Consider the following 14,782-nt stretch of genomic DNA (forward strand, 5'->3'; position numbering starts at 1 on the left):
ATCTTATACGTTTCTTCTATGTTATATTTATATTTTTTTGTATATTATTAAATAAATAATGTCACTTTCAAATATTATCCAAAAAATTTCTTAACCCAAATAGTTAAATCATCATCAGTTACCAGTTATTCATATTTTCTTTCATGAGTAACTCTCTAGTCTCTATTTACTAGCTTTGCATTTATATTTTCAGTTTTAATCAACTTTATCACATTTATAAAAATAATTAATTGTAGTTATTATTCAAATATCAAAGTTTAGAAACATAAAGATAAACATCGGGCAAAGCCCTTAAAAAACCTATATACTTCAACCTGATACACATATTAAAAGTCGACATTACTTAATGAGTTATAACTATCTTAAACATTTACATGGTTAAACATACAACATAACTTTAGCACTACCATACTTTAATGCTAATTTGTGACACATATCATACTTTCAACACACAATTGTCAACACTATCATACTTTCAACATGTACCATAAGTCAAAGGTACATTTAAATGTCTAGGTTTGCAACTATCACATGCGTATCTCATGACTGTCATCATTTTGTATCGCCAGCCCAAGTTACCATGTCCATAACCATGGCAACATAGGCGCTGCCCTATCATTCTATGTCCCCAAACGAGCCTATCACATATTCACATCATTGGCAGAACCAGTATAATACACATAATTTTTTTTTTAAAAATGATATAAGAAACTTCATAGTTGGTGGAGTGGTTAGCCATTGTCATTAAATCCACTTTTCTAAAGCCTAAAAGGTCACAAATTCCATCCCGTTAGTTGTGTTTTTAAACTACTTTTTACTTTTTAGTTTTGGTAAATTTTAGAAATTTCGTTATATTTGATTTTCGTTGAAAAGACCAATTCTTATTTCTACACTGCATTTACCTTTCAGTTAATCTTTTTTTATGTTTTGGGTTTCAACCAAAAGTTAGTATAAGTCTTGCCTATTTCTCATTTAAGTTAATATACATATTTGAGATCGACTTCACATTTAAACCGGATCATTCCATCACAATTTTATATTGATTATTTCAAAAATTAAATTGATTCACTAACACTACAAATGCATTGGTTTAGTTAACGTTTGGTTATGGGACACCTTTAACCATAATCATAGCATGTATCGGTTAATGAAAGAACCTTAACCATAACCACCGGGTGATTTTGTTCGGTGGAGGTCCAATTACCGCTTAAGTTCGGTTAACGATTAAGGTATGCTCACCGTCCTCCCCGACCCAACCCGACCGCCCCGAAAATTATAAAATTTGGTTGTGAAAATTTGACAAACAAAAGAAGGTGAATCCATTGGAAAAATTTATGGATCCGTTAATGTATCACATTGCCCCTGAAAGGGTGTATTATAACTTGTGATCAAGGTCGGCTCAACCTTTTTAGAGGGCCGATAAGACCTTTAAAAATTAGGTTATTTTAAGATCAACTAAGTCATTCAAAATATTAAATATTGTATCTCTTAAATTTAAAGACGTATATATTTGATGTATATATATAGATATATTAAATAAAAATTATTATATTTGCATAAGTAATTAATAAATAATAATAATAATAGTCTCTTTTTAAAGCGCACTATATGAAACCCGTGTCCAAGCTCATTGAGTTAAATTGTGGTTTAAGATCGATCTTAAAGCACGCTCAAGCTTAGATTAACTCTAAATATTTTTATAAAATAAACTTTAAAATACTGATATGGAGTGTTAGGGTTGAGCAATAACCAAACATAACAAAAAACTGATCTATTAATCGAAAAAATTAATCATAACCGAACAAAATCAACGGATAAGGTTAAGTGAATATGATTAACCGACCATTCGGTTATAGCTACGGTAAACGTATCTCCACCAACCGACTTTGACAATTAATAATTATAATTATTACTGTTAGGTTAACGTGTCTCCGTTAACTTTCAACAAGTAACCTATAGGACTCAAAAGTTTTGTGTCATGGCCATCTTTAAGTCTTTTAACATACTTAACAACCTCGTTTCTACAATTTTCATAACAAAGAATATGATTCAAAGCTATTAATATATGACGAAATCAAAGCTAAATCAAAATCGTGAATAAGCAAAACACAAGCTAGAGCCTAAAGTATGGCTGGCAAAACATGTCTAAACGTGTAGCACGTTAAACATCTCAGACATGACACGGGTGCTAAACACAAACACGATAAACTAATTATGTTATCTTCAGAGACTAGCACAAACGCGTTACACCCTACAACCTGTTAACACGATTAACATCAACTATATAGCGACACGACACCTGACACAATTGAAACATTCAATACAGTAAACAAATAGCAAGTTAAAAATATCACCAAAAGAGATTACACAAAATAGCAACTAAAGATGGTCATTACACAAAATATTTGACTTCTGAGTACTATAGAGTCAATGATATTACATCTTGAACTCTTTAAACCATGTCTTTTAAAAGCAATACAATACAGCACAATATACTATAAATCTTTTTAATTGAGGCTAGTTTTGTGATTTTGCGTAAGAGATTAACTAAATTAGTAAAATGAAGTTATCAAAATGGTTTAAAGTGTAAGAATACAATTAAAAAAATTAGCTATTTATATTATCATACTTACATAAAAGTCAAACAAAACCAACTAATACACCTGAGGCTAAATTCTCTCTATGAACATGCTACATATTTATTAATACAACAGTGCATGAATCAACTGGTTTTTATACATCAAAAGACATTAGCTTTTCACTTCTAGTTAGACGAACGAATTCGGAAGCTTGAAGATTTGTGTTCCCATAAACGGGCCCACTAAAACGTCCACACGGCTGCTGATCACCGCCACTATACGATAACCTTTCGCTTGCATAATTGCCTTTTGTTTGTAGAAATACTCACGGGAATCCATTTTCATCTCCTCATCCGATCTGCACCACATCACAAGTTCACAACAAACAGAAAATCAGTTCCAAAACACAAATTCAAACATGACGTGCGGTTTGAGTGGGAAATGACTGTTTTACCCTCTAACGATACCTCATGATCATTTCAGACCAACCTCTACATCTAGCCGATATAAGCATGTCAATGACCACACCACGTTGGTTCTCAGGCTCCCTTGACAATAAAACCAACGACCATCCTGCAGACTGGAGTTTTGTGTATACTTGCACCAACGCTGCGTGTTTCATATGTTTGGCCTCTTTAAAATCATTATGATGTCCATAATAATGAAATCTACACCACCAAAAATACATTGAGTCTATGCATAATTTTTCCTATATCAGTCTCACTAAATTAAAAGTGTAAAGATTATGTAACTACCTGTTAACATACAAGTCGTCTATGTCCATTAACACCACATCGTGACCACCAACACCAGGCGTAACGTTCTTGAAATAATCATCAACAAGTGATACAACAGTACTTAAATCTCTTGTGTAATGACCATCTTTAGCATACTTGACAGCCACATTTTTACACATTTCAGGTAATGAATATGATTTGAAGTTACTAATATTGAGTTCTGCATGCAGAGAAACCGTTTTGCAATAATCATAAACATTAAGATCAAACTGATTAACAGGTCTTAACATTTCGACAGCTTTAGAATTCCGGCTTTCACATGATTGTAACATGACCACCAATGTAATTAAAGCAGTCATCAAAAAGATCCCGAGCGTTACAAGAACACCAACCAAGATCGTTGCAGCGAACGAAGACATATAGATCACAGATTCCATTCTATATTCACTTCCCATATCTACATATTCATAGTTCAAGAAATCAATTACCAAAATTGAAATGTAGAAAATGACCAAAATACCCCTTGTTATGAACGTCACATGTAGGCCTGTAAACGAACCGAACTGAACAAGGCCTTGTTCATGTTCATTCATTAAGGTTTTATCAGACAAGCGAACGGTTCACAAACAGCTAACCGAATGAAATTTCTTGTTTGTGTTCGTTCATTAAGGAAACAACGATTGAACACAAACAATGTTTTATCTGATTTGGCTAACCGAGAACGGTCAGCGTCAACGGTTAGGTCAACTACCAAGTTTGTGTTAGTGTATTCTCTAACATTCATATGCTAATTTTACATATAAATTATCACATAATACTAAAAGAGTTTATGGTGAATGATTTTCTGTGTTCCATAATTGATAATAATAATCCCTTTATATAGGGAGAGAATACAATCATAACCTACCTCTAATTAGGAAACATAATCACCATACAATTCTATAAGATAATGACTATCTATACAAATAATATATATCCTCTAAATATATCAGCTAAGAAATACTCATATACGTTTTTTTATTTATATTTAATAATTTTGCTTGAATCTATATGATAAGATTAGAAAAGTCATAAAAAGTATTAAAAACCTTCAATAAACAAACACAAACAAACGTTAACAAACACATTATTGAACGTTCACGAACACAATTGCACAAACATTTTTACAGCCCTAGTTACATGCGTACCGGATTCATGACCGCTAGATAGACTTGCAGAGTACTCACTTTCCATCTCATGGCCATATGCTGACATTTTGACCCGAAGTCTATGAATACACAAAAGTTTCAAGTGATCTCATATGCAATCAAACTCTACCTGCAACATAAAATATCATAAACACAGATTAATTCAAGTTGAAGATGATTCGATGCTATGAATCAGAGGATGGTGTTGGTGAGATAATACCGGATCTAGTTAGCATGCATATCGAACATAAACGAAATGAGTTGAAGATGATTTGATGCTATGAATGAGTCAACATAGGTGATTGTTGATTTGTTTCTTGCAGATTTGCATAACACAGAAACACATGTTATGTTTCACGTTGTAACAGTTTTCTAAAATATATGTCAACTTCATTCAAATTTTTTATATACATTTTTTTTCTTGTTTTTATAGCATATAATCTTATACATATATATTTAAACATCTTATATAATCATGACAAGTGCGTAAACACTTTAGATCATACGTATCATGGCACCATGTGACGGTGAGTGAGTCGCTCGTAAGGGGGGGGGGGTGGTGCAAGTAGAAACGACTCAGCCTCACTCCCATTGACAAATTGAAAATAGACTGTTATGATTATATGATCATGTTGTTTATCACTTGGAGACCTTTGCTTGATAGACTACTGGCATGGGTTAACCTTGTAATAAAGGCTTCGATATTCCTTTCATCGTTGTCATTCAAAAGGGGGTGGTAGCGCAACTTGTTGCCCGCTTACCTGCCTCTCTATTGTAATTGGATCCTTAAAAAATGTTTGGAGATCGACCATGATATGGTTGAATATTGTCGGTCCAATGGTAGCGAAGCCAAAAGATATGCTGACTTGGATCAATTCATTAAAGTTTCCTAGAATCAAAAAGCAAGTGGTGGAATGGATTATATTATATTATATTATGTTCACATACTGAGACGAAACCAATAAAATTGACCAGAACGAAACAAAAAACCGAAACCGGGTTGGGTCGAAACGGTCCTGGTCATCGGCGGGTCAGGTCGAACCGCAAACTGACACGGGGCGTCAAACGCAACCCAACACCTGAAACATCGACCCGAATGTCAGTTGACCGATTCAAGATTCCAACTAATTACTTGAATTCGTTCATATGATAACCGAACAAACCAAAATAAAATTAAGATTTCAGTTCCAACAAAACAAATTACCGAGAAACTAATGTGTATTTACAGAAGCAGCCCCTGAAAATTTTAAAAGCAACAGGCCAAGCTTAAACCCTTACCACCCACAAAACCCCTAAAACTGAAAATCTTATCTTTAATAGGTTAATATCTGCATGTCTTGTTTGTATCCCATTGATTTGATTATTGCATAGTTTTTACTTTAATTGAGCTTCAGATCTGATTAACAGGTTAGTTAATTTCCGTATGTTACAGTTTAGATTAATTGATAATTTCATTTGATCTATTTTTTTTTAATTGATTCGTTTATTGCTTAGTTTTTTACTTCAATTGAGCTTCAGATTTGATCAAATGATCAATAGATTACTATCCGTATGTTACAGTTTAGATTCATCGATAATATTGTTTGACCTAATTTTTTTATATAATTGATTTGATTATTGCGTAGCTTTTGCTTCGATTAAGCTTCGGACCTGCTCAATAGGTTAATATCAGTATCAGTATGTTCCGGTTTAGATTCATCGAATTACGCTGTTTATCGAATTAAGTTTCTGGTTCAGATTCGTCGATTAGTTGACCGTCTTTTATTCAGTTGATTCGATTATTACGTAGTTTTTTACTTCGATTGAGCTTCAGATTTGATTACACATAGTTTTTTCTTCGATTGATTTGTTAAAGTGTGTTTGTCGTTGATTAGGATTCGGATATGATCGACAGGTGACTATTTTTTAGGTTTCGGTTCAGATTTATCGATATACGTGATTCAGATGATCTATTATTGCATAGTTTTTACTTCGATTGATTTGCTAGAGTCTGTTTGTTGTTGATTAAGCTTCGGATATGATCAACACTTCAATATTCTTATGTTCTGGTTCAGATTTATCGATTTACATGAAAATTTCATTTGACCTAATTGTTTATGCAGCAGCAGCACTGAAATCAAATACCGATGATTCTTCTTCAACCAATTCTCAGTTTCAGCATGATAACAAGATCATCTCCGAAATTACTTGTATTATTTTCATCAGCGTCAAGATTCCACCGCCACCACCACCACCGTCCGTATGCTGGTACAATTAGGGCAGTTTCTACTACTACAAAGGCCGATGATGATGATTATAATACCTTCTTTGCCGATCAAAGTGTTTCATGGAGTTCATTAGGCATTTCTGATAAACTATCTCCTGCTCTTTCTTTCACTCATCCTTCCCTCATTCAGGTAATTAATATTACATTCAGATACATTATTATTATTCACATTATTATTAGATAGATAGATTGATAGATAGATATATTGTAATTAGTGTCCATTATACATTGCTTGCTTCAGGCTGCTTCTATACCTCCTATACTTGCTGGAAATGATGTTGTCGTTGCTGCAGAAACGGGTAGCGGTAAAACACATGCTTACCTTATTCCGTTGTTCCATAACCACCTCCTTTCAACTCATTCCACCGCTATTTCTGATGATGAAAGCCCTCCTCATCATATTTCTCTTGTTCTTTGCCCTAACGTCATGTTATGTGAGCAAGTCGTTCGTATGGCCAACTCTATCTGCAATGATGGTGATGGTCAACCACTTCTTCGAGTTGCAGCTGTCTGTGGCCGACAGGTGATAATTCTAATATGCTCTAGTGTAATTCGTTAAATAAATTTAACCTAATGTAATCGTGTTGTCCTGTGGTTCTTGATTATAGGGATGGCCAGTTAATAAACCAAACGTAGTCGTCTCAACGCCTGCTGCTCTTTTGAACTACCTTCATGCGATTGATCCTGAAAGGCGACGCCGTGCTCAGTTTATTCGTGATGTTAAACATGTGGTATGGTAACCATCCATCTACGTACTTACTTTACTTGATTCATGCACAAACTAGTTAATGTCTAATTCCTAGGTTTTTGATGAAGCTGACATGCTTCTATGTGGGAGTTTTCAAAACCAAGTTATTCGCCTCATAAACATGTTTCGTTTCGATGAAAAAGTCTTGTCACGTGCCAAAAATTCTCCACCTGGCAACAAGTTATTATTAGATGATATGGAGTCTGAATCCGGGATACTGGATCTAGAAAACAGTGAAGAGATTGAGGACGAGGCGGATATTGGGAATTCCGTTGAACAAAGTGAAGCAGTTATCATGAAGAAAAGAGACTGGAGAAGGACGAGAGAGATATACGAACGCAGTAAGCAATACATTTTCATCGCAGCAACATTACCCGAAAATGGAAAGCGAACAGCTGGTGGTGAACTCAGACGATTGTTTCCGGATGCCACGTGGGTTAGTGGGCTTTATCTTCATCGCCATAATCCGAGGTTAGAGCAGAAGTGGGTTGAAGTTACAGTCGACACGCAAGTGGATGTACTTATAGATGCTGTGAATCATAAATTTGACACGAGCTTAACAAGTGGTTGTAGTCGAACAATGGTGTTTGCAAACACGGTTGAGGCTGTTGAAGCTATTGCCAAGGTTTTACAGAGAGCAGGTATTGAATGTTACTGTTATCACAGTGAGAGCTCGTTAGAAGACCGTACGAGAAACTTGATCGATTTTCAAGAAAAAGGTGGCATCTTTGTGTGCACTGATGCTGCTGCTCGTGGGACGGATATTCCCAATGTTTCACACGTTATCCAGGCCGAATTTGCTACGTCTGCGGTTGATTTCTTGCACCGGGTGGGCCGGACTGCCAGAGCAGGTCAGCCCGGGCTAGTTACAAGTATGTACAATGAGTCGAACCATGATCTTGTGGCTGCAGTTCGGCAAGCTGGGAAAGTATGTGAGCCTGTGGTAAGTATGCTTTTGAGCTTTTAATTTGAACAGCATGTTAATAACCATTAACAAGTTTGGTTTCCTTTCACATGGATATTTATTTATGTTATTATATGGGTATAGGAAAAGGCATTTAGCAGGAAGCGAAGCTTTAGGAAGAAATTGAAAAAGCGAGGACGAGAAGGTATATAGACTTTTTTTTGTGAGATGAAAATATGAAATTACTGATATATTGTAGTTGGAAACACTAATGCAGGTGCTAGACGTGAGACATTATGCGCTCAGGAGCAGGCAGCTTAAAAGCAATGAACGGTTAGAATTATAATCTTATTGCGCATTAAAGGTTGTTTAGATTTAGATGAAAAGTTGTAGGGAGTCATCTTATACATCTTTTATTTATAATGTAACAGTATTTTTATGCTAGCATACATAATAACTTGATTTCGTATGCTGAAAGAATGACACAGTTTTGATTGGAACTATGGAACAGGCCATGGGTTTATTTAGGCTAAGCCTTGACCTGATTGATGCGGTAACCAGAATCGAACCACAAAACTCAAAACACTGGTTTAGATCATAAATCGATTTAAGAATCTTTCATTAACTTGAAAGAACCAGTCAACCCATACAACCCACAAACTCGGGTATACATAGCGATTACAAGAACTTGAAAAATACTAATTTGATCATAAATACAAATCCTAATTTGACTAGGTTTATATTTCACTAATAAAAAACAAATTCTTGATCTTATAACCATCCACTCGATTAACTCCTGCTCCTAAGGACCTTAGAATTTAACCTTTACTAGAAATCGAGCTAAGATTTAAGACTATTATTGTCACGAGACATTCTCTTAAGCGTCTATATTAGTTTCTGCCCAAATCTAGATGCAATATTAGCTACTTTGTGTCAAGTGAATATCTTCTCAATTTATGGCAATTAGGGATAAAAAACCCAACGGAAAGTCTTAATCACAATTGTTGTTTTTAAGATATAAGCTTCCATTTTAGTGTAAGAATATAAATAACCAGTTAAGACTGATTGCACTAGACGTGCACAAATCAGGTTCACTTGGAAAACCCGAACCGGTTCGGAACCGGTTTTTTCACACCGGGTAGGAAATGGCACCGGTTCCAGTCATGAACCGGTTCGGTTCCCGACCCGAACCGATGCCCAGAAATGCTAACTTTTAGGAACCGGGTAGGGTAGGAACCGGGATCGGTTATTACGTAAAAACCGGTTCCGCCGGTTTTTTTTGAAATTCAAATATTCTAGCCGTTAGAAACCGGTCCAACGGCTATATAGCCGTTTTTAACCGTTGGAACCAGTTTTTTTACTATATTTAGCTTATTTTCATTCTATAAATAGCAAGGTATGGATGTGTACTTGTTAAACCACTTCCAAAACTATAAAACACACTCCAAAACACAATTAAGCTTAAACCGACAACAAATGGCAACTAATGACGACGTTGTTATGGTGATCGAAACAACAAGATGCCCCGATGTTTGGGTTCATTACGATTTGTGTCTCATGACCGACTCACAGGAGATGGGTTCATTACGATTCTTAAAGCAGGGTCCAACTCGACATTACGAAAACATACGAATAAGTATTGTCGAGAGAAAAGAAGTTTGGATGCTAAAAAAGCGGAAGTGGGAGAGTCGTCCGGCTCTACAACCCAAGCATCTACCACCGGTGACAACGCTTAATCGTTGTAGAACGCCGGATTAAAACGACGGACTTTGTTTTTTTAGTTTTAGTTGTTATGTTTAGTATCGTTTATGTTTTAATAATGTTTGTAATAGTTATTGTTTAAATAAATAAAATGTTCGTCGTTATTAAAAAAGTAACAAAAAATTAATCATGACTAACAAAAGTAGTTATAATTAAACAAATCAAGACTAAATATTAGTTGAACTTGTTACAAATAATTTTACTAAAACAAATAAAAAACACAAATTACAACTCTTCTATGTCTTCACTCTCGTCTTCGTTATCGGAAGAAACCCCGTCCTCCGCCTCCTCATCATGAATAGGACGCTCTATTGGTATTTCGTCTTCAAAGTTCGCCTTGTGTTGTACACGATCCACCGCATCCAAATGGTCATTTAGGCAAATGCAAACCTCTAGAGACTCGGGAGTTAATTTTGTTCTTCGCATAGATAACACCCTCCCACTATGTAAGGCCCCGTTACCGGTAGCCCTACTTTCGTGTTGGATTTACTCATAAACACAGTTCTAAATATCAGAGTTAATTAAAATATTTACGCGGAATATAAAACTTTCATAAAACATTACATAATTCATAACTTGTCTCAAAACATCCTTTGTCTTTCAACATTAAAGCATTAAAATTAAAACATCATAAGTCTTCAGATGCCAGACTCTTGTTCAGTGCCACGTGTCTCCTCAAGCGAGCTGCCTCATCCTACTCACCTGCGTGCATACTAAAAGTCAGCTACGCTGAGTGAGTTCTAGTTAATCACATAATCATACAACACATTCTTACATTTCATACTTAACCTCTTAACTTTCCTTCATACACACCTAAGTGCTTATACTTTCATTTTTACCTTCATACTTTCTTTACATACATAATCATACGTTTTAAAGAGCCTTTCGCCCTATAACCTCACAGATATTATAAGGGTCTGGTCCCTAGTTCTCGAATATTAGAAGGGTTCGATTCCCTAACATCACAGATATTATAAGGGTCTGGTCCCTAACATCACAGATATTATAAGGGTCTGGTCCCTAGTTTTCGAATATTAGAAGGGTTCGATTCCCTAACATCACAGATATTATAAGGGTCTGGTCCCTAACATCACAGATATTATAAGGGTCTGGTCCCTAGTTCTCGAATATTAGAAGGGTTCGATTCCCTAACATCACAGATATTATAAGGGTCTGGTCCCTAACATCACAGATATTATAAGGGTCTGGTCCCTAGTTCTCGAATATTAGAAGGGTTCGATTCCCTCTTCGTTACCATACAACCATACATCATACCTCGAGTATTATTAGGGCTCGGTACCCTTTTCGTAACCATACAACCGTCATTTCCTTCTTTTATTAACTTTATTACGTTCATACACATAAACATACATATCATACTTACCTTATTTATAACATTACAACCTGACAGTACGTGCAATATCCGAAGATCGTTCACGTACCATCAAGCAATCATTCATACATATCACATATATCACATATGGCATACACTTATCACTTAGGATAAATGTATTAACAACACATCAAGTATGCACACAGCCCCGAAAACATAACAAGGAATGGGGCTAGAACTCACCTGAACACGGTTACGTTCACCGTTAATCGTAATCCCTTTCTTCAGTTGTGCACGGCTGACTGTATAACAAGTATACGTATCAATTAACTATCACTTCTCATAATGTAAATCTATCTTTATATGACCCACAACGAACGGGGGTCCGGGGGCAGCGCCCCTGGAAGCGGGGTCTAGGGGCGGCAGCCCCTAGCAGGGTCCAAGGGGCAGAGCCCCTGGCTGGGGTCGAGGGGCGGCAGCCCATTAACTGTCTTAACACATTTTTCATTAGATTTTTAATTTATTTTCTAATCGAACTTGACTTTAAGCGAAGTTAAACCTTAGGCGAACTTAGCTTTAGGCGAAATTATCAGGCGAACTTGGTTTTAGGCGAAGTTAAACCTCAGGCGAACTTAGCTCTAGGCGAAGTTATCAGGCGAACTTGGCTTTAGGCGAAGTTAAACCTCAGGCGAACTTAGCTCTAGGCGAAGTTGTCATCAGGCGAACTTGGCTTTAGGCGAAGTTACCAGTTAGGCGAACTTGGCCGTAAGCGAAGTTATCAATTAGGCGAACTTGGCCTCAGGCGAAGTTATCAATTAGGCGAACTTGGCCTCAGGCGAAGTTATCGCTTTGAAGGCGAAGTTATCGCTTTGAAGGCGAAGTTGCCCAGTTCGCGGCGAAGTTGCCCAGATCAGCCGCTGTTTTGGTTTCTATCAAGCATTTTGGCGATTTTAACACCCTTGTTATGGTTCGACATCACCCACTACGTTTCCCAACCATTTTCGGTCGTATCTACACTATAAAACTTGGATCTTTAAACTTCAAAGATCAAGAATCATACCTTTTTGAGCTTGTTTGGATCTCGTTTACTTGTTTAATCACAACCAACGCTCTCTCTCTCTCTCTCTCTCTCTCTCTCTCTCTCTCTCTCTCTCGGATCTGGTCGCCCCTCTCCTCGGCCGGCCGGCGGGGTTTGGTGTGTGGTGTGTGTGTTTTGGAGTGTTAGAAAATAAGGTGAAATGAATGATAGTTTGGGGTTTAGGGGATATTTATATCCCTTAAATCCCATGGACCTAAGGCCCATTCTCATTTAACCCATCTCAATTAATCCAAGTCCATGATCCGCTCCTTACTCGATATTAAATAATTAATAACGCGAATTCACTAAACGTAACTTTCTTTATTCAACATTAAAATTTTAGGATGTTACACACTAAGAGAAAAAACCGATTCAGAAGCAACCGTTGAGGCTTGTACGGCAAGCAAATCACGAGCCATGGCGGATAGAATGGGAAATTCATTTTCCGAAACATATCGGCCTCGCGTTCATCAACAAGATTGGAATGAAAAGATTGTAAAGTTTGGCGTTGAGCAAAAGCACACTTTAGCATATGACAAGTTGAGTTCCAACGGGTTGGAACGTCCCAATTTGGCCCCCAAATACTTTCTTTCAACCGACTTGCAATAGTTCTTATATTCAAGATGTCTTCTTTTACCACTTTTGAAGACATCTTGTAACATAAGTCTAAATAATTTTAAATCCTCACAAATGTTTTCATTGTCGAGACCTTTTTGAACAACCAAGTTGATGATATGTGCAACACATCGAACATGAAAAAAATCCCGAAACAAGGTGGTGAATATTTAATGATAAATTTTTCGGCCGCCTTAGTATTTTTTGAAGCGTTGTCAAACGAAATCGAAAATATTTATTTCTCAAGTTGAAAGTCGTTATAACTTCATTAAGTAATTCAAACAATTTTTCGGCGGTATATGGGAACAGGAAGTTTTCAAAAGCGATGGTGCGTTTCATCAATTGTCATGTCACCGGATCAACCCAATGAGCGGTGACACATATGTATGATTCGGGCAACCCGTGTGGTGCCGACCAAACATCGGTAGTTAAACTAACCATCACTTGTAAAGAATGAAAAAACTCGATTAACTTTTTTTTAGCACACTCCCACAACTTGATACAATGACGTCTTAAGGTAGTACGACTTACATGTGTGTATCGCGGTTGGAGATTTTCTCGAATCAACGACGTCAAATCCGGGTCATCAAAGTGGTTAAACGGCAAACCTCGTTGAATAACGAACTTTGCCATTCTATCTTGAACTTGAGTCGTGTTGTAACGAAATAGTGTACATCTTTACCCAAGTCAATTTGATCGGTCGCGCCAATCCCTTTCGACGCCTTGCAATATGGCTTCTCGATGTGCTTTCTCAAAGTGGAGTTGGAATCGTGCTTTAATTGTGCTCCACATAGTTTGCAACGAGCCTTTTGATAACCTTCATCATTCACAACCAAATCCCAATTCTTCCATATGTCTTGGTTGCGGTTATGGTTGACTACCGTAACAACATTTGGGTCCTCTGTAGCAGGAACGAGTTCAATAAAAACACTCTTCTTAGCCTTCTTGTTAGTTTTTTTGATGGGTGCCATAATAATATTTAGTTGGATGGTCGGGTAACGGGTTTGCTAAAGGAGAAGTATTTTAGTTTGTTTTTGAGTTTGGTGGTGAAACAAGTAATGGAAAACAACTTATATATAGTTTTTGGGCTACAAAAACCGATTCCAACGGCTATATTACCGTTGGAACCGGTTCCAACGGCTCTTTTGTTTCTCAAAAACCGGTTCCAACGGCTACGGCTAGTTTGACCTGTGACATTCGTCAAAATTCGAATCTTGATTTATATTTGTTTTTGTAAACTTTTAATACGTAAACTCAACTCAACAATTTAGAACCTTTTTTAATTATCATATAATATTATTATATCCCTCGATCATAAATAAATCGATGTTCATCATATTATAGTGCCGTTAAGAAAAACATAAATGGTTCGAAATGATTTTCGTAAAATCGTTATAAGCTTTGGAGAACCTTTAAACTCACTTTAAACCTTGTTTGAAACTTGAGGGGTTGTTTTTGAAAATATATGACACTTATACACACAAACATCAACCCTAACCCTACCATAAACTCCCCACCCACCCATCTCTTTCTCTCTAACTCCGGCCGCCGCCGCCACCCCTGCCGTCCACCAT

At 36.5% G+C, this 14,782-nt stretch overlaps 2 protein-coding genes across 3 annotated transcripts; one reads left to right on the forward strand and one right to left on the reverse strand.

Annotated features, from left to right (window-relative positions):
- Positions 1–2,768: 2,768 nt before the first annotated feature.
- Positions 2,769–4,570, reverse strand: LOC143563167 (uncharacterized protein At2g39920-like). Its single transcript, XM_077050772.1, has 4 exons — positions 4,504–4,570; positions 3,335–3,773; positions 3,047–3,247; positions 2,769–2,937 (listed from the first exon to the last, which is right to left on the reverse strand). The coding sequence occupies exons 1-4, from the start codon at positions 4,568–4,570 to the stop codon at positions 2,769–2,771; spliced, it is 876 nt and encodes a 291-aa protein (XP_076906887.1).
- Positions 4,571–6,570: 2,000 nt separating this feature from the next.
- Positions 6,571–8,924, forward strand: LOC143563190 (DEAD-box ATP-dependent RNA helicase 22-like). 2 transcript variants are annotated; one of them, XM_077050793.1, is made up of 6 exons: positions 6,571–6,899; positions 7,011–7,292; positions 7,378–7,500; positions 7,573–8,460; positions 8,566–8,626; positions 8,681–8,924. In XM_077050793.1, exons 1-6 carry the CDS (start codon positions 6,630–6,632, stop codon positions 8,740–8,742), a joined length of 1,686 nt encoding a protein of 561 aa, XP_076906908.1. In that variant the 5' UTR covers positions 6,571–6,629; the 3' UTR covers positions 8,743–8,924. The 2 variants fall into 2 exon arrangements, with proteins under 2 accessions (XP_076906908.1, XP_076906909.1); XM_077050794.1 differs by having other exon boundaries at positions 6,573–6,899; positions 8,699–8,924.
- The last annotated feature ends 5,858 nt before the right edge of the window (positions 8,925–14,782 follow it).

This window comes from Bidens hawaiensis, unplaced genomic scaffold (genome assembly GCF_021521415.1).
Source record: "Bidens hawaiensis isolate Kalapana, Puna unplaced genomic scaffold, B.hawaiensis_p1.1 tig00021328_1, whole genome shotgun sequence".
In the NCBI taxonomy this organism is placed as follows: domain Eukaryota; kingdom Viridiplantae; phylum Streptophyta; class Magnoliopsida; order Asterales; family Asteraceae; genus Bidens; species Bidens hawaiensis.